The sequence below is a fragment of the Arachis ipaensis genome, chromosome B9, assembly GCF_059453495.1.
Source record: "Arachis ipaensis isolate K30076 ecotype BB chromosome B9, ASM5945349v1, whole genome shotgun sequence".
In the NCBI taxonomy this organism is placed as follows: domain Eukaryota; kingdom Viridiplantae; phylum Streptophyta; class Magnoliopsida; order Fabales; family Fabaceae; genus Arachis; species Arachis ipaensis.
The window spans coordinates 27,982,399-28,009,272 of NC_142444.1; the positions used below are offsets into that span (position 1 = coordinate 27,982,399).

The following is a 26,874-nucleotide window of genomic DNA, read 5'->3' on the forward strand; positions in this document are numbered from 1 at the left end:
CCCTCAAACCGCAATCCCAAGCTAAAACCAGCCCCCTCCAAGCAGCAAATAATTCACATCTGATTATAGACCAAGGGGGAATGCTTCCAGAGCAGCCCGAGATCCAATCTCCCTTAGAATCTCTAATAATACACCCAAATCCCGCTAAATTTGAATCCATATACAAGCTTGCATCACAATTAACTTTAAAACTATTGCCTATCGGTGGTTCCCAACACAGGCAATTTCGGAGAGACCTAAATGCATTGCTTCGATTCCTGTAAACCTGTAAGTCCTTGGCGGTAATTCTGGCCAAGGCAACAACCTTATGGTCTGTCCAAGGGTTGTCAGTGTTGAATATGTCATTGCACCTATGTCTCCATACCCACCAAAGCCCTGCACCAAAGGACGCCTCATTGTTAGCCAAGGCCTTCCGAAACCACTCTTCAAGAGCAGTACCAGCCGTCGAGTCTAGGATACTAGGATCCAACATATACCAAATTGCCTTTGATCGTTCACAGTCTCTAAGGCAATGCTCCATAGTCTCCTGCGCCTTGTTACATCTCTTACACATATCTGAAGAAGCTAAATGCCGCTTGAATCGAAAGGTCTCAGTTGGTAGAGCATCATGTAAGCTAAGCCACATAGTAAATTTGAACTTCTCTAGAATGTTTGTGTTCCACAACCAGTTCCAATTACTGTTGGCATTCCAATTTAATGTTTTCTTTAATAACCATCTATAACCCTCCCTTGCACTATACTTTTTTGTTGCTACAGGCCACCACTCCCACTGTGGCTCCAATTCAGTCAAACTAGGATATCTCAGACCACAAATAAACTGTTTAATCTCATGCGGAATAGGCGTGGTAAGACTATCAACCTCCCAAGACACCCCTTTCCACAAGTCAGCCACTATGAAATCTGATTCAGAAATATGTACATAAGGGACAAGGTTGCAAAGCTTACCAAAAGGAGTCCACTCATCATACCAAACTGATTTGTGGACATCTCCAATATTCCAATGAAGCCCTTCCTTGAGATGCTCATAGGCACTAACAATGTTCTTTCAGGTAGTCGATGAAGAATTTCTACTGTTTCCGTTCATACCAGATTGATTCCTGAGATATTTATGCTTCAGAACCTGCACCCATAACTTCTCACTATTATTTAGACAATCTCATACCAACTTTCCCAGAAGCGCCATGTTAGCACAGGAAGTATCCCTAATACCCAATCCTCCTGCCTTTTTAGGAGTTATGGCGACCTCCCACCTGACCAGAGGCAGCCCTTTTCCAGTCGCTTGGCCTTTCCACAAGAATTGTCTCATCAAGGAATCAATTTTATTACATGCATACTTCGGGAGAAGAGAAATTTGCATTTCATAAACTGGAATAGAGGCCATAACCGATTTAACAAGACAAAGCCTCCCTGCCTTATTCAGTAGGCGTCCTTTCCAACTGGAGAGCTTCCTCGAAATTTTTTCAATAATCTCTTGAGCCGTCTTCCTGGAAGCTCTGGCATGACCGATGTTAATTCCCAGGTGTTTACCCAAATCATTGCAGAACCGGATGTTAGAGACCCCTGAGAGAACCTCTTTTCTCCTCTCCGACACCCTCTTGGAACACTTGGCCTTTGACTTATGAAGATTTACCTTTAAACCTGACGCTCTAGAAAACAAGTCCAAACAATGCATGACCTCTATTACTTGAGCTTTTGATGCCTTACAGAAAAGCAAAAGATCATCTGCAAACATCAAATGAGAGAGTCGTGGTCCATTCCTAGAAACCGCAACTGGGTTCCACAAACCTTGGAAAACTCTATGAGAGATAAAGCAGGCAAGCATTTCCATACAGAGTACAAAAAGATAAGGAGACATAGGATCTCCTTGCCTCAACCCTCTCTTCGGATTGAAATTTTGGAGCCTGTTCCCATTCCACAAAACTGCCAACGAAGAGAAAGTCACACAATTCAATATAAGATTAATGGTAGCCTTTGGAAACCCAAATCGGACTAAAGTAGCTTCCAGAAAACGCCAGTCTACCCTGTCATAAGCTTTTTCCAAATCAATCTTGAATGCCATGGTCCCTTTTCGAGACTTGGTGTTCCTCATGAAGTGCATAATCTCTTGAGCAATGATAATATTCTCTGTGGTTCCTCTTCCTGGAATGAACCCTCCTTGCAAAGGATCTCCGACAGGAAAGGTCTGAACCTGTTAATAGAACCTTTGTGACAATTTTATAAATTACATTATATAAGCTAATAGGCCGAAACTCCCGTAAGGAAGAGGGAACTTCCACTTTAGGAATTAGAACAATGAGAGTATCGAAAATAGCCGCATTCAGTGGCTCACCCTCAAAGGCTCGCTTGACCAGTCCACATACATCGTTGCTAAGAGAGTCCCAGAACTCTTTGTAGAAAATTGCTTGAAATCCATCTGGCCCTGGGGCTTTAAATGAACTCATGGTCATCACAACTCTTTTAACCTCTTCAGACGTCACCGGTTCCACTAACTTTTGACAAGCCTCAGTACTAAGAGACGGGCAAGGAAAAGGCCCCATGGCGTCCAGGTCAATATCCTCCCTTGTAGAAAAGAGCTTTTGAAAGAAAGAATTTGCCGCCATTTCTAGAGTCGTAGTCTCTGTGGCCCAAGACCCATCCTCCAAAAATAACCCATGAATTTTGTTCCTCTTTCTCCTGATAACTGTCTGCAGATGAAAAAATTTTGTATTTCTGTCTCCAAATCTCACCCATTGTTCTCTAGATTTTTGATACCACAACAACTCTTCTTGAAGAAGGACAGCATTCAGTTCCTGATGCAAAACTTGCTCTTTGATCCTAAGCTGTTGATCCTCACGACTTTCCAGAGTAATCTGAACGTCATTCAAAAGCCTCTCCAACTCCCTTTTCTTAACAAAAATATTGCCAAAAACCTTTTTATTGAAGCTAGTTGCATCTTTTTGAACCTCCAACAAACATTTGACTACATCCGGAGCTCCTCTATTCCAAGCTATATCAACAACATTCCTAAAAAGAGGATGAGTCATCCACACAGCCTGGAATCTGAACGGACGATGGCCCTTGGTAGCCCTCTTTGCCATCTTGCACCTAGTGAATAATGGGCAATGATCAGAGTGAAGGCGCGCCAGCACCTCAGTATAAGCCTCCGGAAACATTAGTCGCCAGTCCTGGTTGATGACTGCTCTATCAAGCTTCTTGGCCACCTGCACCCCACCTTTCACCTTCCTATACCAAGTGAATCTTCTCCCAATAGCCCCCATATCAAACAGCCCACAATCCTCCAATGTTTCTGCAAATTGTTCTGCTCTGGCAAGTCTAAATTGCCCCCCCCCCTCTAATTTCACTCTCAGCTGAAGTCCCTAAATAGTGTGTATTTAAAGTCTTCTAAAAAATATGATATGAATCTTTACAATTTAGTTATATTTTGGAGAAGAAATAGTATTATTATATAACATCTCTAACTATTTATTATTTTGTACTTGTATTTAGACCTAGTTGAAAATTTTTAAAATAATTCTATTATTAGTACCTAATTAGCTAACTTGGTTATTATTATTATTATTATTATTATTATTATTATTATTATTATTATTATTATTATTATGAAAATAGAAACAAAGATAATAAATATAATTATATAAATTTAAATTATCTTCTTCATTCGAGGGGTATATGAAAATACATGAGAATACGTATGTCACGACCCAAAATGAACCATGATCGGCGCTCAGGAAAATAATCTCCAAGCAAGCCTAACCGATTCAAATATAAGTTGAATAAGAAAGTTATAAATATTTTAAATAAATTTACAATGTCTAAAATAAATAATTACATATTTTTAACAAACAAAAAATAAAATAAATATGGGTGGATCCTGCCTGTGACATATGGAGCAGATGATGTCTAAGAACTTAACAACGAATAGATACTCATTGCAGATCATTACTCTTGAATAGAAAGGCTCACATAATCAAATATTTATTCCTGAAAAATATTTTTAGAAAAATGGAGTGAGTTTTGCAACCAAGTGACTAGACAGAACATCTATAATCCACATGAGACCATATAAACATAATTTTAGTTATAAGATAATAATTTATATAAATAAGTGAATCAATAAGGGAGACCTCATACAGAAATCAAATCAAAAGTCCACATTTGGGCGGCTCCACCTCTATCGGTAGCCCTTTCCTCTTGTGTGTCCTAACGGAATATCAGATCTAACATGTGACCTACACGTTAGGCTAGCAACACGCTTGCTAGCAGGAGTCTGAGTTAGATGCATCTAAATTAACGTCATAATCGCCGTTAACTACGGTTTTCTTATACGAGTCTCCCAAACCAATTCAAATCGTATAAATTCAAATATAATAAATCTTTGATCTTTCAAATATATACGGTATTGAATCAAATCAAATAATACTTTCTCGCAAAAAATCTTTTCTAATCATAACTTCTTCAATCATAAGTTATTTCAAACACATATCACAATTCCAAAGTCAATAAGTACTAACAAATACTTCAATGCTTCAAAAGTATATATTCGAGTAAAATCAAATGTTCTAAAATAATATAAAACTTCATCAAACATATATAAAGTCTCATGTAAAATTTCTAAGATATGAGCTTCATAAAAATATTTTTTCAATTATAATAAATTAATTATACTAATCAAATCAAAGTTCTTCAACAATAATTTTATAAATATAATTAGAAACTCATAATAGCATAAACAAAAAAAATTAACGGTTATAAATGTAAATCTTACTCACAAATTGGTCCCAGGAGACCGAAAAAATCAAACCAGAGAGCTAAGATAAAAGGTGAGGAAGGTTGAAGTAGAATGAAATGAAAGAGCATGAAATTTGGATCGAGGTAGCAGCAACAACTTGGATTCCTCACTGCAACAACCTCAACAACAGCCCTAGTATCAATAACATAGAACAACCACGGTAACAATGGCAGCGAATCCAATAGCCTACGGTGGTTTAAAACTAAGCAAAGACAAAAAGGGACATCAAACATGATAAGACAGAGTCAATAATAGAGCTTTATGGCAAGACAAGGTAGAACAAGTTTAGTCTTACCAAAGGAAATAAGATGATGGAGCATCAGCAGCTCCGGTGACCCCCAACTGGCAAAGACAGAACAGGCAGAAGAAAAGCTGAGTTAGGACAAACTTGCAGAGTTTTCAACGGCAGCTTCCGGCAACGTCAGCGCGATTCCCGGTGACCAGAGGCGCGGTGGCGCAGCTTGCGACAATGGCGAGGCGTACCAGCTCCCCCTCCTCCCGAGACTCTCCTCTCTCTAGCCATTGTGTTTCTCTTTCCTTTGCGAGCTCCTCTCTCTCTTTGAAGCCCCATACCTGCAGCTGCGACGGCAACAACAAAGCTCCCCTTCCAGCAGCAGGGACGGTCTCCAGGGGCGATGGCGAGGTCGGCGGGACAACACCTCCTCTCTCGTGCCTCTTCCTTTCTCCTTCTCCCATTTCCTATTTCGAACTTCTTCTCCCTCTCCCTACTTGATCCGCAGCAACGACGGCGACGTCTAGTCTCACCGGTGTCACCTCCTTCTCCCTCTCTTCTTCCTTTCTTCTCCCTCTCTGTTTTTCCTCGCTATTTTTCTTTCTTTCATTCTCAGCAGGGTGTGTATGTATTAGGAGAGAGTTAGTGTTTAGAAAAAAGGGGTAAAGAGTAATTTAGGTATTTTGATAAAATTAGAGAATATATATAAAATATTTCAAAAAAAAAACTTGAGATGTTACAACGTCTTATTTGAAAATTCATAAAAAATAAATAAAATTATATATTAAAGTTATTATTTATTCAATTGTACGTAATATATGCATACAGGAACAATATTAAAAATGAAACAATTGTGATTTTAAATTTGTCAAGATATAATCTCAACAAAATCCTTTAAAAATAATTATTTTATTTTATTTCGAAAAAAAAATAAATGAAGTGACTTTTAGGTTAACATTTTCTCTTTTTTTTTAGGTAATTTGCACGACAACTAATTAATTTATGAATCAAACTCAAAACAGTCCTTGACAATTATCTCAAAAGATAACGAGACCCTTAACAAAAAAAAACTCAACCCGGCCCCTAACAATTACTTCGAAAGAACAACGAGATCTCTGTGCCAAAAAAAGTTAATGTTATTTTTTTTTTACACAGGGGCTAATCAGTCCCAAAAAAAATATCAGAAGCCGGATTGGGTGTTTTTTTTTTCTTGAGGGTCTCGTTATCCTTTCGAAATAATTGTCGGATACCAGATGGAGTATTCACTCATTAGTTATTGCATTAATACCTCCTATGGGAGGGTCATAGACCCAAACTCAAGAAAGATGGTCACTAACTACTCACTATCCGCGAGGTTGATATAGCCTCTTAATTCTTCTTCTTGTGGGTATCAATGTCAAGTTCATTTTTTCCATTGTTCTCTCTTTTCTTTCTTTTTCTACCCTACAAAAAAAAAAAATCTTAGATGTCAAAGTATTGGTTTAAATTGGTTTTTAATGAAAAAAAAACTTTTTAAAAAATAAAGAACTTTATTTAATTTAAAAAACATATTTGGATATATCTTTTAAAAAGTATTTTTATTAAATAAATAAACAAATTATTTCCTTTTTTCTAAAATTAGCAAAAGATGTTTTTAATACTTGAAAATTCTTTTTAAAAAATTTATTCAAATATAAAATATTTTTTGTGTTAAAAAAATATTTTTTTTAAATATAAAAAATTAATACTTTTAAAATCCTATATACATATATTAATTTAAAATATAAAATCAATATAATTCACTACAAAAAATTACTATAATAGCAATCGATTTTAGTGACTGAAAAAATTGGTTACTAATAGCAACTGATTTAACGACCGATATAGAATTTTTAGGATCAGAATTTTAGGAATTAGCGACTGATTTCATCGGCGGTCGATTTAGCGACCGAAAAGGTGATCCTCATTTAGCAACCGATTTACTCAACGACCAAATATGTTAGCAACCGATTTAGCAACTGATACTCTTTTGTGAGTGTCTGGTGGCCTTGTTCAAAAATCAGCCGCTAACGATTAGTAGGGGTGTGCATGGTTCGCCTCGGCCCGACCCCGAACATTTTAGGGGCTAATTTGGTGTGATTTTACCCGGTCTAGGGCTGAATAAGGTGCTCAAAAATAGACCCGGTCATTATTTCGGGTTGAGTCCGGGATATAGCTCGGGTCACCCGGACTCGGCCCGGTGGCCCGTCATCATACACAATTAATATTTTGTGTTATTAGTGATGGCTGATAGCTATTCTTATGTGGAATTTAAGTATTGTAAACCTTAATATTTTGTGTTATTAGTTATTATAAGACTATAAGTTAATGTTTTATGTTTAAAATACACAAGACTTTAGACTAATGCATTGTGTTATTTGTATTGATTTAAATATTTGATATTATTAGACAATATTAGTATTGATTATGGTTATACTTTAATTTTATAGAAGGGTTGGTTCTTGTTATATTTTTCTAAGTGAATTTTACCATGTCAAATAATGGTTGGAGTTTTGGAAATTTTGATATTTTCACATGCTAGCTTACAAGAAGGTATCAAAGTAATGTAATGTTAACGGCCCGGTTTTCACCCAATATAATCGTGACCTAAAAGTGTATAGATTTTATCAGGTTTAGAGCCAGATTCAGGTCTAACAAATAGGCCCGGTATATATTTTGGACCGGGTCTAGGTCATATTAAACCCGGTTTCGTCCGACCCATGAACACCCCTAACGATTAGTGACTGAAGTTGGTCTCTATTTTTTAATTAGCGACCACCATAATCAGTCGCTAAATCGGTCGCTATTTCGATAATTTCTTGTAGTGATTTATTAGAATTTGGATTATATTGATTTCATTTTATTTTTCAATCGAATAAGTTTTGAGTCAAATGATAAGAATTTAAAATTTGGATGGACATAAACCAATAAAGTTTTAAAGTTTTGTATTTTTGTATTTTAAATTATATTGTATATAAATTTTGAATTATTTTTTTTCTAAAATTAAATAAACCAATCCAATACAATCTAAATCATAATAGTTTGAATTAGATAGAAATAAAAAAAAATTAAATTAGATCACTACCATAGATATCAATATATCATAATCGTTTGAATAAGATTGAAAGATAAAACTAAACCAAGACAATACAAACCCTGTTGCAAATATTTTTTTAGTTTCCAAAAGAAATAAATAATAAAGTTCAAAAATGTAAATAATTTGAAAAATATAAATATAAATATAAATTTAATTTATTTTAAAAAATCACTTAATAGAATATTTATAGAACTATTTTTTTTTCAAAAATATTATGTGTATATAAAAATCAGTAGCAAATTACTTACATAAAACAAAACTCCTCTAATATTACCTATTTATAATTCTCCAAAAATGCTTATATTTCAGTTTTATTTAATTTTATGTAATTTCTGTGGTCTTTAGCGAATTCAAAATATATATATAAATTTTGGAATTCTGACATGATTTACACATAAAATAAAACATAACTTAAATGGTGTCAAAATCTCATAATTTATGTATATATTTTAAATTTTTTATTAATATAATCAAATTTGATTAGATGTATAGTTGATATTTGGTAAAAAAAAAAATTTATATGTCATCAAGTTATATTTAGTCCCAACAATTTATATCTTCTTATATTTTTACCCAAATATTAATTAAATTTAAAAATATATCATATAATAATTATTTCCTAACGAAATGTCCTTCTAATTAACTAAGAAAATACAAAAATATTCTTTTGTATTGTATTGCAAAAGAATTAAAGGATCTTTTTCAATACTTTAATTAACCTTTTATAATTAATTTTATATCCTTTCAAGTTAAATATTGTTAAATTGTATTGGAAATTAAAATTTGAATTTAATTTTATAAAGACTAAAATATTCACATAATCTATCATAAGAGGCTAAAATGTCCTTTTAACATTAACTTTTAAAATGACTAAAATATCCTTGTCCACTTTTAACATACTACAAATAGTAAAATAAATTTCTAATTGTTTAACTTTAAAAAAACTAAGGTACAATTAGATTTTTAACCCTCCTTCACATTCATATCACAAATATTTTAAAAAAAAAACCTATGTGTAGGAAAAAGAAAAAATTGTTCTGTACTTAATCTCTCCATTCTCCACCTTTGTGTTTTAATAGGACATTAAGTCAACATTCAAGGTTGTCCTATTAGAATTTTGCAACTTTTTCACGAAAGAATTTGTAAAATACAGTTGATGTAAAATTATGTAAATGTAAACACACAATTACTTTCATTATTTGTATGCTTGTAATATATACTTATTAAAACAATTAAAAAAGTTTATAAAAAATTGTGAAATGCTTGCGTTGAGTCTATTGTATAAAAGACTTACATCACGTAAATTAATATTTCAGAAATTATCAGATAAAAAATAAATAAATTGGTTGATCAATATAATTTTGCAAGAATACACTTAAGCTTTTATAGAGTATCCTCTGAGTCTCTGACATTATTATACATCATTACAGGATGATATATTAAGTCAAGTTAGGCATACTGAGTTAGTAAAGAAAAATGACTCTATGAATTTGATAATGTCCACCACCAAATTCAATTTCATGAAACCCAGTACACAGAATGAACCTTGTTCAAATCAATTGAAAGTCTTCCCTAACATACCCAATCTGAGATGAGCTAAACTAACCTGAACTAATCTATTATTCATTATCATGGATATGCTTTTTGGACGAATATTAATTGTAAATTAAATATGAGAAAAACATATATAAGTTTTTTTTTTTTTTATCAATTGTATATTGAGACTTTTGTATGAGTTTGGCATAAAATAATATAGACATAATAAACTAAAAATACAAAATAAACTTTTGATCAATAGTTCTAGAAGTAGATCATATAATAATATTAGGTACAAAGTACAATATGGACCTACGATCTATATATTTTTTTGCCATTAAAAAATAACGCATAAAGACCAATATTAGTATATTACACAACTGAAAATTAACCCTACCCTCTTCAAGAATTCACCAACTCATGAGAATTCAACAGTGAATTCTTTTCTTATAATTTCTACATAGTTCCATTCAAAGGTAATCAATAATCATGGATTACAATGCTGACATTAAAGTTGCATCATCTAGCCTTATTTGCATGAGGAGACAATTATTGCAGCAAAAATAAACTTTTCTAAGGATTTTTATTGTGTTGAGTTACAAAAATCTAATGCAGGTGGACTATGTTTGAAATTAGAGGAATGCATGAAAGACAAATATAAGCCGTGAGCATTGCTAATCCCAGTCCAAGTCCAGAAGAGACACTCCAATTGCAACCAAACATCCAAAGCAATAAATAAAGGTCAAAGATATGTTGTGCTAAAACTTTTGAAGATATATAAATTAAATCCTTAGAAAAACTTTTGAGACATATCTTTTGAAGATATAAAACTTTCTCCTAAAAGCGTCATAATAATTTGGAGACATGTATTCACCATACAGGGAGAACTAATATTTAAGGATATGTAACAGATAGTCTAAACAAATTCAAAGACTTGAAATTTGGAAAGATTAAAGTACAAGGGCAAAAGCTTAAGGACTAAGGAGTATGAATTAGGATAACCAAACAGGAGGACAAAAGAGCTTCACATCTAACAATACTCTCTGGAAACTTCTATGGTCCAAGTCGAAGATGCCGATATCTTGAGCAACAGGATCATAAAATGATGATTGCGCCGCTATTTGGTTATCCGTAAACCAAATTTGATTTCCTTTGCTTAGAAAAGGCGCAGGAATTTGAACAGAAGAATTAAATCCAATCACTAGTATATAGTTACCTAAATTATCTAACGCTGACCATTCTTTTCTGTTTCTTTTTAACTCATAGATATCAAATTTGTAAGTTTCATATTCTTTGTTCTTTTTCTCTGTATGTCTTACTAACATTAATAAGCTTCCATTGGCGCACCCAACAAGATATTTAGGCTTGGTAGGGCTTAGGAAAATTTCAGATGGAGGTCTGGTTTCATGGATTCCTCCCTTAAGCCCTGCTCTTGTTTTTGTATCAAATTCATATAGCTGCCCGTAATTGTTTATGGCATATATCTTTTCTTGGAAAAATATTACATCATCAAACCTCTTATCTCTTGTTGGAAATTCTACCCATCTCATATTGCCAGGCTTGTAAAAGGCCAGTCTCCGGTTAGGTCCAAATATCACCAACGCCATAAAATTTTCAATGTCACACTCAGGAGATGAGTTTATAATAACCTTACAAACATGGAGTCTATGCAGTTCATCTCTTTCCGTGGTGCTCCTAATGTCACGAAAATCCCACAGTGTGTATTCATCCCCATGATTATCAGGCTGGTAATCAATTATATCAGGAAAAGTTGAGACCGGAGGAAGATCCAATCTACGATTTGTAAATGGATTTAACATTTGGATAGTGCCATCAGACATGGATACGACAATCAACCATCCATGACCAGAACCGCGAATTAACTTGCTGTAGGACTGCATCTCTGGCAGCATGATATGGTAAATATCTTTCTCTTCAAGGGCGCAAGTATCAAGAGTTTCATCATCTGCAGCAGCTAATTGCATGAGATGATAAATCTCCTCGTCTTCGTAGGAATGATTCTTGACAGTTTCGTCAGGTAACAATAACCACGGAATTTTGTTTCCATTGGGAATCTTTGGAAGTTTCAAGCTCCACTCTTTGCAAACCAATCGAAGCTGGATGTAATCATGGTAGGCATGGAACCGTTTTGAAATTTCTTTCAACAAATCTTCATCAATGTCTGCCCATCGATTAATCTCGTCCATGTTTCTGACTCGAGCTATGTTGAGTTACAAAGAGTCAGATCTAAAAAAAAAAAAGACAGAATTTGAAAATTCGTAGAAAGTAAACGTCAATTCACTCCACCCACAAATAAAACTACAAACACGAAAAAGGATTCATAATAATCGTCAAAACCAAACCCTAGAAAAAATGTGCTGCACCGAAGAATCATAAGCATAATTCAACCAAATCATGTATCGAACCTAAGAATCATAGGCATAATTCAACCAAATCATATGAATGAAGCCATATAGGAAATTCAATGTAGAATTGTGGCAATGATTTTATTTTGAATCAATAACAGCAAAACAACAATTCACCAAAAGAAATACAACATAATTGATTTAAAAATCAATCTTAGCAAAATTAATAAATTAAACAATTGAATTTATAACTTAATCTCAGCAGAATTAATTCAATATGAACGGACTGAATTCAAATAAAAATTGAAAACATTAATATCTCAAAATTCAGCAGAATCATCAATACATCATATGCATGTTCAGACTAAAATTCAAATTTCCGAGGGGTAGAGTCAGGGAGATAGAATCAGGGAGAGTTAGAGACTGAGACCTGAGAGGGTTGAAGCAGAGACTAGAGACTCCACGTCGGCGAGAAGGGGAGAAGCAGAAACGACGCAGGGGAGAAGCAGCGACGACCCACGGCGAGGAGCAGCGACAGAGAGAGAAAGGAGAGAAGGGGTTGGGCGATGAGTTTGAGAGTGGCGGTTCTTCGAAGAGAAGAAAGGATTATGGGTGCTGGCTGTTCTTCCAATTCCAACAGAAGATTTGGGTTTTCTGCTGGGTGGGGGTGTTATGCGCGGGGTTTTCTCACAACATTGATTTTTAAATATTGAATTACGGTTATTCAAAGATGGGGTTTCCTTCAAAGATTTGTAAAGAAAAATTTTGGTTTGACTGTTGCTCAAAGATATATACATGTGTTTTAAATGATTTAATTTACAATTGCTGATTGATATGGTTTCTAAAAGATAGTGTTTAATTTATTAAAAAAAGTTAAAAAATTAATATTTAATTTAAAATAGATAAAAATAAACAAAATTTAAAAAAATAGTAAAATAAAAAAATAATGGATTTGGATTCTCTAAATTTTGAATTTTACTTTAGAAAGTAAAGTGTGATCTCTCACCATTTATTTTATAGGTGGGACCAAGAAAAAATATGAGAGAGAAACCATTTAAGGGTAAGAGATCACACTTTACCCACTAAAGTAAAAATTTAAAATTTAGAGGATCCAAATTCAAAAATAATTACTCTCAACTTAAGATAGTTAAATTTATATTTTGTAAAAGTTACAAAATTAACCGTAATTAATTTCTTATATTATTAATTGATGGCTATTTGATGGCTACAAATGACAATATTTGATGGCTACAAATGACAAAAATTACTGGCCCTAGCATTACTCATTAATTTTTTATTTTAGAGAATTTAAATTTAAAATTTAGATAAATATAAATTTAGAATAATATCATTACACATTCAAATCTTTTTGTTAACTAAATTAATTTAATATAACAAAAAAATTTTTTTTTTCAAAATCAATGATATTTCATTAATAGAAATAAAAAGGAACAAGTGTCCATATTACAAGGACTCAACAAAGCAAAAAGAATCTCCCAATAATCATTAGAAACGAACACAATGTTAAATTCTTGGGAGAAGAGCAGAATAAGAAGATAATAATATATGTGAAGTTGTCGTGTTGAAAATACATAATACAAAGAGTCACCCTATTTATAGGGATATTACCAACTAACCTCATAAATATTTCATCTACTAACTACTGGTCATTACTAACTTAAATCTCAACTGCTAACAACACTAATAATATTTTAATATGCATCCGCAAGCTGGTGGATGGAAGAAGTCAATAATCTCCAACTTGGATAAATTTTGATGAGATGGTTGAAGAAGAGGCGTGTGGCGCGAGACGCAGAGGAAGAAGGAAGACACGTGTGTGGCAGGCTGACGATTTTAGTCACGACGAAAAGGAGAAACAGGGCTACTGCTCTAGTTCTGTGTTCGAGAGTGAGACAACCAGGAAGGAGCAGGAAGAAAAAGAAGAGAGAAGAAAGGAAACGTCGGGGACGTCGACGACGTCAGCGGATTGAACAGATAGATAAAGAGAGAAAGAAAATGTACAGACAGGAGGTGGTTTTTGACAGAGGAAGAAGGAGAAAGGAGAAAGGAAAAAAGGAGAAAAGAAGAGAAAAAGAAGAAGAAGTGACAGTGACAACAAACTTTGAGAGGCACGTGAAGGCACGTTTCAGCTCTCAATGACCATAATTTTAGGTAATAGAAGGAGAGAGGGAATGAAATAGTCAAGACAACACCAGGTTATTGCGACGCTCTCCATATTGGAAACAGAAGATCATCAGTTTAGAGGAGAAAGAATAGAGCCAATGAAAAAGTCATATTTGTTTTTGGAGATGATGGCCGTAGAAAAGGATCAACACTAAGAGTGATAGTTGCTGCCAATAAGGATAGGAATGATAAGGACAGAGGTTGGATTTTTCTTAGGATAAATATAAAAAGAGCTAGTGGGATCTTGTGCTACATTAGAAGATGATTCTGCATTAGAGAGGAAGAAGACAATGGAGATTGATTATTTGGGTTTGAAGAAGAAGCATTGTGATCTTTTACCGAAAAACTAATGGCTTATCCTCTTCAACGAGGATACCATGGCTCTGATACCATGTTAAATTTCTGGGAGAATAGCAAAATAAGAAGATAATAATATATGTAAAGTTGTCGTGTGGAAAATACATGATACAAAGAGTCACCCTATTTATAGGGATATTACCAACTAACCTTATAAATATTTCATCTACTAACTACTAAGAAGAAAAAGTGAATATTAATAATAAGAACTAAGAGGGAGAGTGGCACAGAAGATCTTGGTATAACTTTTTTATCGAAGCTACCATTACGACGTTTGCGCTCAAAAATCCAGATATTCTGTTCCTTTCAGGCCATCTAAAGAGTTATCGCAACTTGTTGCAGCAGAAATTGCCATGCGCTTGAGTTGCCGTCAACCACATGAGTTGAATTCAAGAACATCTGCACTAGGTAAGCACCAATTGAATTGAGATTGTCCCCAAATTTTTTGAACTTTTCTGCATCTGACCAAGCAATGAAGTTGGGTTTCTTCTTCTTCATGACAGCAAGGGTAAATTTTACGAGTGGATGGAAATCAGCAATAAAAAAGAAAGGAAATTTGTAGATGTTCATGGTAAACTTTTTAGAGAAATTTGGATTTTGTGGAGAATTGAGAGCTTCCACAAGGACGTCCATAGACCTCTTAGACTCAACATTGGAGAACAAAGCTCCAAAAATTCATGAAAGAAGTTGTAAGCAATCAGGTAGCCTGTAGAAACATTGTAATTGTTTGATCTGTGTAAAGTCCATTTAATTTTCTTTTTATTGACAAAATTCTACTATTAATATAACGAAAATAATCTATAGCTAACATTATTTCAAGTCTTATTATTAATTTGATTGGACTTAGTTTCATAAAAAAAACTTAAATACGTAATATTATTCTATAATTTAATAAAAAGTTGATTAAATTAAATTAAACATTTTATAATTTAAAAGTTTTAAATCATTAACTTTTTTTAAATTAAATAAAAATAATTAACAATTTCAGCAAAGTATAAAATAGAAAACAAATGACATGTTTAAATAAATTATAACTCAAAATTACATAATTGCAACATTCTCAATCTAGTTACATCTCAATCTAAACTTAATCTATATAAATTGAGACGGAAAAAATTTGTCGGTAAATAATTTTTTACGAAACTTTTATAGAGCGACAAAATTCGTCGATAATTTTGTCATTAACCAAAAATCCGTATGTAATAAAGACTAAATCTGTCTGGATTAAGCAATTTTGTTATCACTACGCACAACTCCATCTAGTTGTGACTTATCAACCAAATTTCGTTGAATATAAGACTAATAACTTCAAAAATCTAACATATCCTACAATCCTAAACAACCTTCTTTGGTACCATTTCAAGTTATCAAAATCCAACCACCTATTAGCTTATTATTTCTATCATGCACTTGTATTAACATCACTAGAATACTCTAACTAACTACCACACGATTTATGTTAACATTACTAAAATGACTAATCTATGTTTAAAAAAAGAAAATTTATTCACTAACCTCGAGGTGGATGGCGCCATCACTACGCACAACTCCATCTAGTCGATATAGACCATTCGGGTCGTCCTCCATGTGTTCAGCTTCTAATATTCCTGGGTTGCTTTTCGATGATTTCAGATCTGGATGGTGGGGTTGGGTGTGGGGTTTGTATGTTTTGTAGTCCGAATGAATGAAATTCGATTTGTATATATAGCCATTTTCACCATAAATCGAATCCATTTAATTTAAATTATTTGAGAGAGGTGTTGCATGTAAATCAAATATATGGTTTCGATTTACACAAACTACTAAATTAAAACCATTAGCTTTGATTTACTATGGGCTTCTCTTCACGTTTATGGATTGAATTGGATGGATTCGATTTACTAGCATATATAAATCGAATCCATTTGTATCGATTTAGTATGATTTTTTTAATTTGAAATCACTAGCTTCAATTTATATGCAAAATCCATTTACATGCAATTCGAATCTCATGAGTTCGATTTAGTGCGTATTTAGGTAAATCGAATTTATTAAATTTGATTTATATAGAAATACAACTTAGGACATTCAAATATTCTTTTACATTTTAGAGAATCTGTATGATATTAAAATGTTAATGGTTTATTAAAGTAAATTGTCCTAATTATTTATATCTAATAGATAAAAATTAAGATCACTTATAGCTCAGGCTTGTTGTCTTTATCAAACAGCTTTGCTCTTGAACCCCATGCATCAAAAGTTTTAATTTGAATAAATTGCCAAAAATAAAAAGAGAAAAAATTATTAAGAGGCAAATAATAAAGCCAATCTCAATCTCTTCATATTCTTAGTAGTTATTAATATTGATCTATAATATACGGTCATTCTCTGAACTTAATCAAATGGTCATACCCTACTTTAAAACATAAATCAGGTTTAAAGTAAAGAAAATTCAGAAGATAGTTAACGAATAATCGATTTTTCAAGAGGTCAAACAGAATATTATAAAGTGATAATTCTTTCTAAAGAAATTATAATTAATTCTTACTATTTTTCACTTACTTCTATAAAAAAGATTTTAACAATTCTTAGACAAAAGAGACGGTTATTTGTCACCAATAGTAAAATTATTTTAACGGTGATTATTGACTCATCACCTATAAATACATTGATATCTTTCAAGTATAAAGAAAATCCAATCTACTATAAACCTGCTGTTATTTTTACTAACTTAAGTATCATAGTGTCTTATAAATACCACCCCTTCACCTCCTCATGAAAAACTCGGACAGCGACACGGAAGGCGAGTCATCAGACGTCGTCACAAAGAGAATATAGACCTTACCTTCAGGCCCAAATACAACCCAGTTTCAAGTAACTCTTGGAATATGATGTATATTGAATTAGTTCATATTGATGAAATAATAATCCCGAAACTATTTATTTATTTGCTAAACTTTCTTAGCTTTATTCAGAGGAAAAATTATTTATTTAAATACCTCATAGAAATCATTGCTTATTGTTCTTCGATTAAGGTGGCAAGCAATGTTATAATGGCTTTTTTACTGAAATGCGCATGAGAAATTCTTTAATTCGCAATATACGCACGGTTTGATCTTCTTCTTTAAATATGCACGGCCATTTTGTTTGGGTTAGCCACAAAATGGTGCATTGGGTCTGACACGGGTCACATCTTCTACAGCAGGCAAAATGGGAGACCTCGTCTATGACACACGAAATGGTAGAATTCGTGTATGAAGCACACGAAATGAACCAACTCAATGCAGACACACACGAAATGGGCAAAGCAGTGGAATACTTTACTGTAATCATGTTTTCAATTTTTATGTATTATTCAAGGGCCTTTTACAATACAAATTGTAATCATGTTTTACATTACCAATAATTTAATATAAATTTTATTTTTCCCTCAGAATTTAAAAGTATCATTGTTTTAATTTTGATCAATATTTATTTTTTTATTAGCTTACATGTTTTTCTTCTCATGATGCACTAGTTAATATTCTGCTCTAAACCATGTTTATCTGGCTGTAAAAGTAACTTTGTGAAAGAAAACGTACAATTCATGAATTAAAAAAAAAATAAAAGAGAAGAAAAGAAAACTGCACACTATTAAATTAGACAATGAAGCAGTATGTTGTGATTCTTCTTTTCTCATTTTTTTATATTTTACTTTTTCCGATACTTGTTTTTCAGATATGCTGCTTGCTTGTATTTTTATTTTAGGCATGGGCAAAGCAAGATCTTCTTCGTGAGCAAAACAAAGAGCTAGCAACTTCCAGGTTTTCTTTGATATATACTTTGCTGTCATGAAAAGAGATACATACCTGTACTCTTTCATGTGTATGGAAGCTCTCGTGTTTTTTGTTGAAAAAATGACACATTGGTTATTATCCAATTATGTTATTCTCAACTTTCAATATGCTTCAATGGATAAAATCTTTGTAGAAGGGAGCGTATTTATTCAGAAGCTCAAAGAGTTCATATGAAATAAATACATAATCTTCAAGAACATATTCAAGAAAAAGACATACAGCTTATTGTTGAGTTACAGAAACAGGTAGGCTGTTTATATTGTATGTTTTGTTGTGTATTTTTGTTTATTCAAATTGACATTGATGAGCCGTATCCTCAATTCGTGTCTGCTGTCCCGGATTTGTTCTGTCTATTTCGCTTCTGCCACGTCATTTCGTGCCTGCACTAAGTGAAATGATCCTAAGTGAAATGGTCCTCTCATTTTGTGGCCACCATACTAGGAATGGTGTGAAAACCCATTTCGTGTCCGCCATCCTAAAAATAGCCATACGCATTTTGAGAAACATTTTTACATATATACATTCTGGGAATTAAAGAATTTATCATGTGCATTTCAGTAAAAAAGTCTGTTATAATCCCTGTAAAAACATTCTTCAATGTTTTGTATTCTGCCTTTTCTAATCTAAAAAACTCAATGCATAGAGATAGATTAGTGCAAAAATTTGCAATAACGATGAATTTTAATTTAGATAAACTATTATATTATAAATAATGTTAGGGAACAAAAAGAGTATTAGCCAAAAACCAGCCAAATACCTATAGGTGAATCTAAAATCTCTACGAATTAATATATAATGTGTTTACACGTATTGATAAAATAAAAATATGAACAAATTAGAACAAGACACGTAGATTATATTTTTCACGTTAATAATTAATTTTTTTAAATACATATTATATCAATATTTTTACTAAATCACCTTTATATTTTAATAAAAATAAAATATAATTTTTATTTAATTTTTACAAAAAAATTAAATATTTTTTGTATTGGACAAAAATAACCTTAATTCTTTTGATTTAATAAAAAATTCAATTAATTTTAATTTTATAATTTTAAATTTAAAACAATTTAAAAATAAAAAATTCAAAACAAAAATATATCTAAAAAAAAAGTGTTTGATCTTCTTAAGTTTTTCATTTTGTCAAAATTAATAACAATAATATAAAATCACATAAATCAAACAAAATTACACTAATTACAAAAATCACACCAATGCTATAATAATTAAAATCACAAAAATCACAGAGAGGAAATTACCGGAAGGGAGAGGCTGACGACGGTAATGAAGAATGAGGAAGACGGCGACGCTCTATGGAACCAAGAAGACGTCGACGCTCTTTGGAACGCACAAGACGGCGACGACGTTCTCCTCGACTGGGTGAGGCGCGCACGAAAGATGTGGTGACTTTGGTAGGGTGTCGCGGAAGAAGCTTCTTTGTCTTCTTTACCAAGAGACAGATTGCAGGAAAGAGAGGGAGATACAAACACAAAGAAGAGATATGAAGATTGGGTGAAAAATCCAACAGAACAAAGAATAAAGTGAATTTTTTTAATATTTTTTAGATTTGTTTAATTTTTTTGGTATGAATGATTGATTAGAGTTCATAGAGAGATAAATAATTTTGTTAAATGTGTTTTCGTTTTTATTTTTTAGATTATTTAATTTTTGAAACGGTAAAATTAAACAATTTGATTAATCTAAAGAGTAACTTTTGTCTAACATATAAAAAAAGGTATTTAAGTCTTTTAAAAAATTAAATATTTTTTATTTTATTAAATTATAAAGATATTTTAGTAAAATTAGTTATATGATGTATAATTTTTTTTAAAAAAAAATTGATGCTGATGTGAAGAATAAATTTTACATACTTTATTATTTTTTGTCTATATTTTTTACGTATCGATATATATGAATTTATCATCGTACTAAAATTAAACACCACTAAATAATATATATACTTACCAAGGATTGAATTATATCTTCCACTGTCCCTTTTGAGAAACATTTGTTTATAATCTCCAATCTTTTTTTTCATAGTGAGAACAGGATTAGTTGAAATGCATTATTATAGTCAATTTTATCAAATAGCACACATGTGTAATAGAAGTATCATTTCTCAACAATTTTAATTAAGAAATATATTATGAGCAATACTAGGGGCCAACAATTTTGTGATTTATATTCATCAATGATGATTTTAATAGTGTGAGATTGATGTAAAATTTCATCCAATGACTCACTTTTTTTTATTAATTACATACTGGCCAAAATTTAACAAAATTACTGATCCCCTAGACTTTTCTATATATTATTATATATGCATATATAATAATATATTTCTTAATTGAAATTAAAGAAAAATAATAATATTCTTAATGACGTAATAATTAATTACCTTTTGAAAGGGAATTTCTTTTTCTACAGTTGGTTTCTCTGTAAAAGTTTCTATTATTAAAGCAGCAATTGTTGATACATTTGAAGAAGTAATAGCTTGTAAGGTATTTTCCAATGCATTAAGCTTCTATTACGTAGAATGAAAAGCAAAAAATTGAAAAAAAATAAAATTGTTGAGAAATGATACTTCATAATTACAATGTGAAATAAAGATATGGTTACTGTTACGTTGGGTAACCGGAGGTTGGTGGATCGGACTCGCGATGTTAGCCCAATTGTCTGGGGAAGAAGGTCTTTGATTTGGCTTCGAATTAAGAGCCTTCGTCCGACTTGTAGGTGAGTGATGGAAGTATGGTGGTACCTGCAAAGACACTCCGATACTTAAATTAGCAGGGGGTTTAAACAAATTAAGAGAGTATGAGAACTTGGAGATACCTGAGGGTTGTCAGCGTACTTATAGTGGTGAACCTATAACCACTATTGGAGTGGTTCTACCTTTTAAGGAGGATAACTGTCCCTTTATCTTAGGGAGGTTAAGATTTGACTCTTGAAAGTGGGTTGAGAGATTTTAAGGGTAGTTACTTATTTGAATAAGTGTTATCTGCCAGCTAATCTGGCTCCCGACTTCCTTTTAGTGGAGTTTGCGTAGGATCCGGCCTTTTGGACGGAGGTCGATTACAAGAAAAGGCCAATTTATATATTGGACATTTTTGTCTTATTTAGTCCTGGACCTTAATGTTAAGTCATATATGAACAGTTACATTATTATGAATCCAATACTATATATATTACCGTGGAATGGACGAAATGTGTAGCTAATCCACATGCTCCCATTTCTATTTCATCCAAACTAGCTCCAGTTAACCCTAAATACTCCCCTGCAAATAATAATTTGGTAAAACTAGCAAATAAAAAATCATATTGATTCATTAATAAGGCCATTTTTATGAAAAAAGTAAGAATTGTAGATAATTATTATTTTATAGATATATGATGTGTCTAAGATGTGTTAGATATATAATAATTTACATATTTTTATTATTAATTTAATTTTTTAAAATAAATAATTTAATAATATTTTTCGTATATATACACACATAATATATAAAATGAAGCATTTGAGTTAATTAATTAATCACCAAAAATAGCCAGAAAGCCTAGATAGCAAGTAACTTGCACCCACATCTGGAAAATACCCTATATGTAGTGCCTCGGGGATTACAAATACCTACAAATAATAATAATAATAATAATAATAACAATAATAATAATTCATCAAATATCAACACTTGTTTTTATAAATTATAAGTGAAGATCCAACGTGATTTTTTTTTTTTTATCATTTTTACGAAAAGTAACGAAATTTTTAACGGAAGAAAAAGAACACTTCGACTTCAAGTCTTCAACCTTCAATTCTCTGATTCTCTCTGAGTCTATGGAATTTTCCTGTTATTTTTACCATCAACTTGAAACAAAAATTATATAATTATGAAACTAAGTTGATGAATTAGTCGTTATTAATTAGAATGATAACAGATTAATTTTTCTCTTTTAATTTTACTATCAATTTTATTCTTTTGCATACATGTGAAAGGTCTTTTGTGTAAAAGAACACGATATGATTGGTGTAACCTTCGTTCTTGTACCGTAATTTTTTAACATTATATAATCTATGTCGCATCCTATATATTCTAATTGGAACATAATATTTTGGTAATTTAGTTTATAATATCGCATACTAGAAACCTAATTTTATTTTTGTTATTATTTAGTTGATTTTTAGTAAATCGAAAGTGATTTGATTTTAATGGTCTAGGAGCGAAATTAACTTTTTTTTTGCGGGTACTAATTTTCTAACCGTGCATCAAAGATTCTTTAATTAAGCGAAATTTAAAGAAAAGATAAAAAAAACATAAATAAAGGCTTTAAAAATAAGATTAACTAGAATTAAAATGGTTTGCATTGAATTTAAACAAAACAATAAAATGTCTTTGATTAAATCAAAAGACTTTTGACATAAAAATTAAAGGTTTCGAAACATAAAATTGAACAAAAAAGTAAATGTTGCTTGAAAGATAAATTTGCATGAAAAGTAAAGTTTGCGGAAAAGATAAATGAAAAATAAAGATATGTGAAAATTAACTCGAACAAGACTAAAAAAGTCTCTGGAATGTGAGTGTGCATGAGTAATTTCTGAAACAAAGTTTCAACTCTTGTATCTTCAAGGCCTCTCTTATTTATAGTCATTTCCTAACCGATCGATTTAAAGTGTAACTTCCACGTGTAGAGGTACATGCATGTTGATTTGCTTTCAATTTTTCCTCTCTCTTCTCTCTGTTCGAACTGGCCTTGGTATTGAAGAAGAAGAAAGTGGCTTGGTTGAACCGGTTTCAACCTTAGAAGCTTCCCCTTCTATAATAACGGTGAACGGCCAAGGGTTGAGACAAGAAGAGAAAGCATAGAGTTCTCATAGCTACCCTAAACTTACAGAAGTTCTTTTCCTTCAATGGGTTTTATTTTGTATTCTTTTCTTTAGTTTTGTCTGTCTGAGTCTCATGGTGAAAAAGGCAAACAGATTGAGGTTTGTAAGAAAAAGCCAGTGAGAGAAAAAGGCAAAGAGTGCAAAATTAAAGAAAAAGTCATAAATGTCTAAAAGTTCCTTTGTACATCTGTGTTGTGTTTCATGATCCTGTGAGAATTTCCTTACAAGTTGGGTTAGCACTTTGCAGTTGAAAACTTGGTAGGTAACCAAGTCAAGTTTAGTTTTGGAGATAGATTCTGGACTTGTCCTTGATAGGAATGGGTAGTTCCTAGGGAAGAATTGGTGTATGTAATCTGTTGATTATAGTAAAATTCCGTCACAATTGTGATGGAGACTGGATATAGGCTGCATTGCACTTTGCAGCTGAACCAGGATACTTCTTGGTGTGATTCTCTCTTTCTCTTCTACTCCATATCTGTTTCTGTTGCGTAGGAGACAAAATTAAAAAATATCTCTTGATTGGTTATGAAAACAAAAAGTAGAAAAATCTCCTGAAACTATCTTAAAAGGCAGGAAGTAATACTCAACAAAAAAAGGGTTAAGATTCAACCCCCTTCTCTTAGCCATTGATTACTATCAAATCTGATGATTATTTACAAAAAAATATTTTAGTTCTGTATGTTTTATATAAATTAAAGTAGTTAAAATTCAAATTTCATAACATTTTGGAATAAATAAAAAATGACGATTGCTTTAATTAAAATTGTAATATTAAAATATTACAAGAAATAAATCGAAATATTAACTATTTTGATTATATCCATGTTGTTGGTTTTTATTTGTGTATTATACCTATACCTATGAGTGAGGTAGAAATTATTGATACTACATCACCTTCGGCACAAAATCCTTTCCCATTACCCTAATTAACATTGGGAAAGAAATTCAGAAACATATTAGTTCACCCATATATATAAATGCCAAATATTGTTTAGTTTACATTATAAAAGCAAACATATAATAACAAAATTATTAATAACTATAAGAAAGTATAATTTATTTTATTTTATGCTAATCTTTTAATCAAAATTAATTATTTTTAAAGTATAATTTTTTTATCATTATTTTTTTTTATTCTATCACGTTCATTCTCAAATAACTACAATCACTACCATAATTACGATCATTATAATTTTTGTTTTTATCTAAAAGAAAATTATAATAAAAACATAGATGATACCATTTTAAAAAATTTATATTTTATAAGTTATTTTTAAAATAAAAAAAATGATAAAATTAAGTCTAAGCAAGTATTAATTTTAATTGATTTATTTAAATAAAAAATATATTTTTATAAAAAAATAAATGATTTTTTTCTAAAATCGAATTATACTTTATTTATAAAAATAGAAAAAAAATGTTTTTAATATTTGGAATTTTTTAAATATTTATCTAAATATAAAAGAACTTTTTGTCTACTATTTCTTTTTAAGATAAAAAATGAATATTTTTTTTTTAAATAAATTTAAAATGACTCATATTCATGAAATATATGTATCTAAAAAATAAAAATCTCTCTTCATCTCAAAATTCCCCCCATTTTCAGTTTTCACCGCCATCTTCTCTCTCTCTCTCTCTGCCCTCGATTTTCAATTGCTGCCATTAATGTCGGATCATGATCAACCGCAAGATGATCAACCTGCAGGGCCAACCTATGTGTGCGCGCATTGTGAAAACGTGAAGTTCAGTCAGAAGTTGGATTTGGAAGTCCACTGCCGAGAATCGCATTTCAGGTTCAAATTCACATGCCAAAGATGTGGCAACAGATTCGAAACAGGGCCCTCGCGGGTTCAGCACATCAATGAGGTAAAGATTTTTTTTCAATTCTTTGTTTCCTTTCAGATACTAAGCAAAACTTGGTTTTTTAGTGCCTGCCCTGGAAAGGTTTTATACAAAGATCGCAAAGTAAGGCTAAGAAACAGGATTACTATCGCCGCCATTGATCTCTGTACAGTTGAGAGTGGTAGGATCTTGAATTTCTTGAATTTCCACTTGTTTAACATGATAGTAATTTGGGAATATTATTAGGATCTTGAATTTCCACTTTGTGCTTTTGTTCTTTAACTTACAGAAATTGAGGGATTGAAGCTCGGTCCTAGTTTGCAAAATCTTGAGCCTGCCTGGCAGGTACTGTTATAGTATTACTTGCTTTTTAGATGTATCGAAGAAATTATCTAGAGGCAAAGACTTGGACAAAGTAAAACTGATGTGGTTGTAGAAGAATCAAAATGTTTGTGTCTTATGGATGAATGAATCTCTGAAGCTGGAGAATTGTTAGGATTCTATACCTACTGCTGTGTATTGGATGAGTGTAATATTGTCGTCTTTCCACATTATATCGGCCCATACCAGAAGATATTGTTGATGTTGCAGATAGGTGAATGTGTGGCAAGATGGTGGAGACCGAACTTCAAAACCTATATGTATTCATACTGTCCTCCTCACATAACAAAATCAAAGGTAACTTACCATTGTCATTGAATATCATGTACTCCTGATTTTGTTGGTCCATGATTACAATTATGCTAGTACTTTGTGCAGGAGTGCAGAGTGCTTTACATGGTCCATTTATCTGATAGGGGATACTTTGAGGTGCCGGGAGATCTAGCACTTCTTGCTGTTCCAATGTTTCAACTGTGTGACAATGTTCAGGTATGGCAAATTATGTATGATTTATTTATTCTTTTTTCTTCCTGTTACTATGTTGAAAATTGTTTTATCAATTGGTGGGTATATAAAAACATTTCCATGAACTGAAGCTTTTGATTTTGAAGATGGTTCGACTAATCTTAAAGTTTGCATTAGAAGGATCATATCCTAATTTGTGTATGAATCAAACCTGGTTGCAGAAATATGGTTCCATTAATTCCAGCATTCCTCAGCAGCTTTCCAGATTCGAGTTTAGAATGATCAACAACTAATGCATACTTGGAACTTCCATTGATTCTTCCATGCTGATAAAATACCATGTCCTTTGGCATTTCAAGAACAAAGACCTAGTTAATTCATTCTTATCGTTTGCATAAACCTGCTGAATGTTGAACTGTTAGTTTCAAAAGAGACAGTAGTCTAAGTTTTGGTCACCTTGTATAGCTTTAGCCCTTTGAGATGATTGGTTAGTTCTTGTTAATTCGTTTCTGTACATATTACAACCATGTACATGTACAGATGTATGTGTGACATGAGTGTGCTGATATGTGACACAAGCATTTCATTTTGGACAATTATGGTGGGGGAGCAGCTTCGCAGAGAATGGGCTGTTGTGTAGCCGCAGCTTAGTGCGGACGAGCTTCTAATGCTGTGCGCAGTTTCCCTTTTTGGGCTCCGTTTTTTTTCACGTTCTTGTGCTCCATTATGTGGCTTGAATGGAGCATAAAGAATGGGCTGAGAGGCATTTTTAAAATGAGATTGCCCATGTATGCGAATGGATCTAATTGGAGTAGATGTTAGTTTAGCATGCACAACGAAAGCCCTGTTTTTGGTATAATAAGAACCGTCTAAAGAAGCATTCTAAGTCAACATAGCTGAAACACAATAT

The 26,874-nt window shown here is 32.1% G+C and overlaps 3 protein-coding genes across 4 annotated transcripts; 1 reads left to right on the forward strand and 2 right to left on the reverse strand.

Annotated features, from left to right (window-relative positions):
• Nucleotides 1-1,869: 1,869 nt before the first annotated feature.
• LOC148544107 (uncharacterized) lies at nt 1,870-3,257 on the reverse strand. Its single transcript, XM_088498870.1, has 4 exons — nt 2,752-3,257; nt 2,271-2,508; nt 2,021-2,188; nt 1,870-1,920 (listed from the first exon to the last, which is right to left on the reverse strand). The coding sequence occupies exons 1-4, from the start codon at nt 3,255-3,257 to the stop codon at nt 1,870-1,872; spliced, it is 963 nt and encodes a 320-aa protein (XP_088354996.1).
• Nucleotides 3,258-10,664: 7,407 nt separating this feature from the next.
• On the reverse strand, nt 10,665-11,879 carry LOC148544108 (putative F-box protein At5g55150). Its single transcript, XM_088500477.1, has one exon. The coding sequence runs from the start codon at nt 11,877-11,879 to the stop codon at nt 10,665-10,667; it is 1,215 nt and encodes a 404-aa protein (XP_088356603.1).
• A 12,997-nt stretch (nt 11,880-24,876) lies between these two features.
• On the forward strand, nt 24,877-26,554 carry LOC107617099 (pre-mRNA cleavage factor Im 25 kDa subunit 2-like). 2 transcript variants are annotated; one of them, XM_021111386.2, is made up of 6 exons: nt 25,001-25,142; nt 25,205-25,299; nt 25,408-25,463; nt 25,710-25,796; nt 25,878-25,988; nt 26,186-26,554. In XM_021111386.2, exons 1-6 carry the CDS (start codon nt 25,138-25,140, stop codon nt 26,255-26,257), a joined length of 426 nt encoding a protein of 141 aa, XP_020967045.1. In that variant the 5' UTR covers nt 25,001-25,137; the 3' UTR covers nt 26,258-26,554. The 2 variants fall into 2 exon arrangements, with proteins under 2 accessions (XP_020967044.1, XP_020967045.1); XM_021111385.2 differs by having other exon boundaries at nt 24,877-25,299; nt 26,186-26,377.
• The last annotated feature ends 320 nt before the right edge of the window (nt 26,555-26,874 follow it).

Excerpts from the sequence above, each read along its gene's own strand:
- LOC148544107 (XM_088498870.1), bottom strand. The coding sequence starts at position 3,257 with ATGGGGGCTATTGGGAGAAGATTCACTTGGTATAGGAAGGTGAAAGGT. Across the intron at positions 2,189-2,270 it reads TTCTAATTCCTAAAGTGGAA|GTTCAGACCTTTCCTGTCGG; the intron begins GTTCCCTCTTCC and ends TTCTATTAACAG. Across the intron at positions 1,921-2,020 it reads TGGAAAAAGCTTATGACAGG|TTTTGTGGAATGGGAACAGG; the intron begins GTAGACTGGCGT and ends CTTCGTTGGCAG.
- LOC148544108 (XM_088500477.1), bottom strand. The coding sequence starts at position 11,879 with ATGGACGAGATTAATCGATGGGCAGACATTGATGAAGATTTGTTGAAA.
- LOC107617099 (XM_021111385.2), top strand. The coding sequence starts at position 24,942 with ATGTCGGATCATGATCAACCGCAAGATGATCAACCTGCAGGGCCAACC. Across the intron at positions 25,300-25,407 it reads TCTCTGTACAGTTGAGAGTG|AAATTGAGGGATTGAAGCTC; the intron begins GTAGGATCTTGA and ends TTTAACTTACAG. Across the intron at positions 25,464-25,709 it reads ATCTTGAGCCTGCCTGGCAG|ATAGGTGAATGTGTGGCAAG; the intron begins GTACTGTTATAG and ends TTGATGTTGCAG.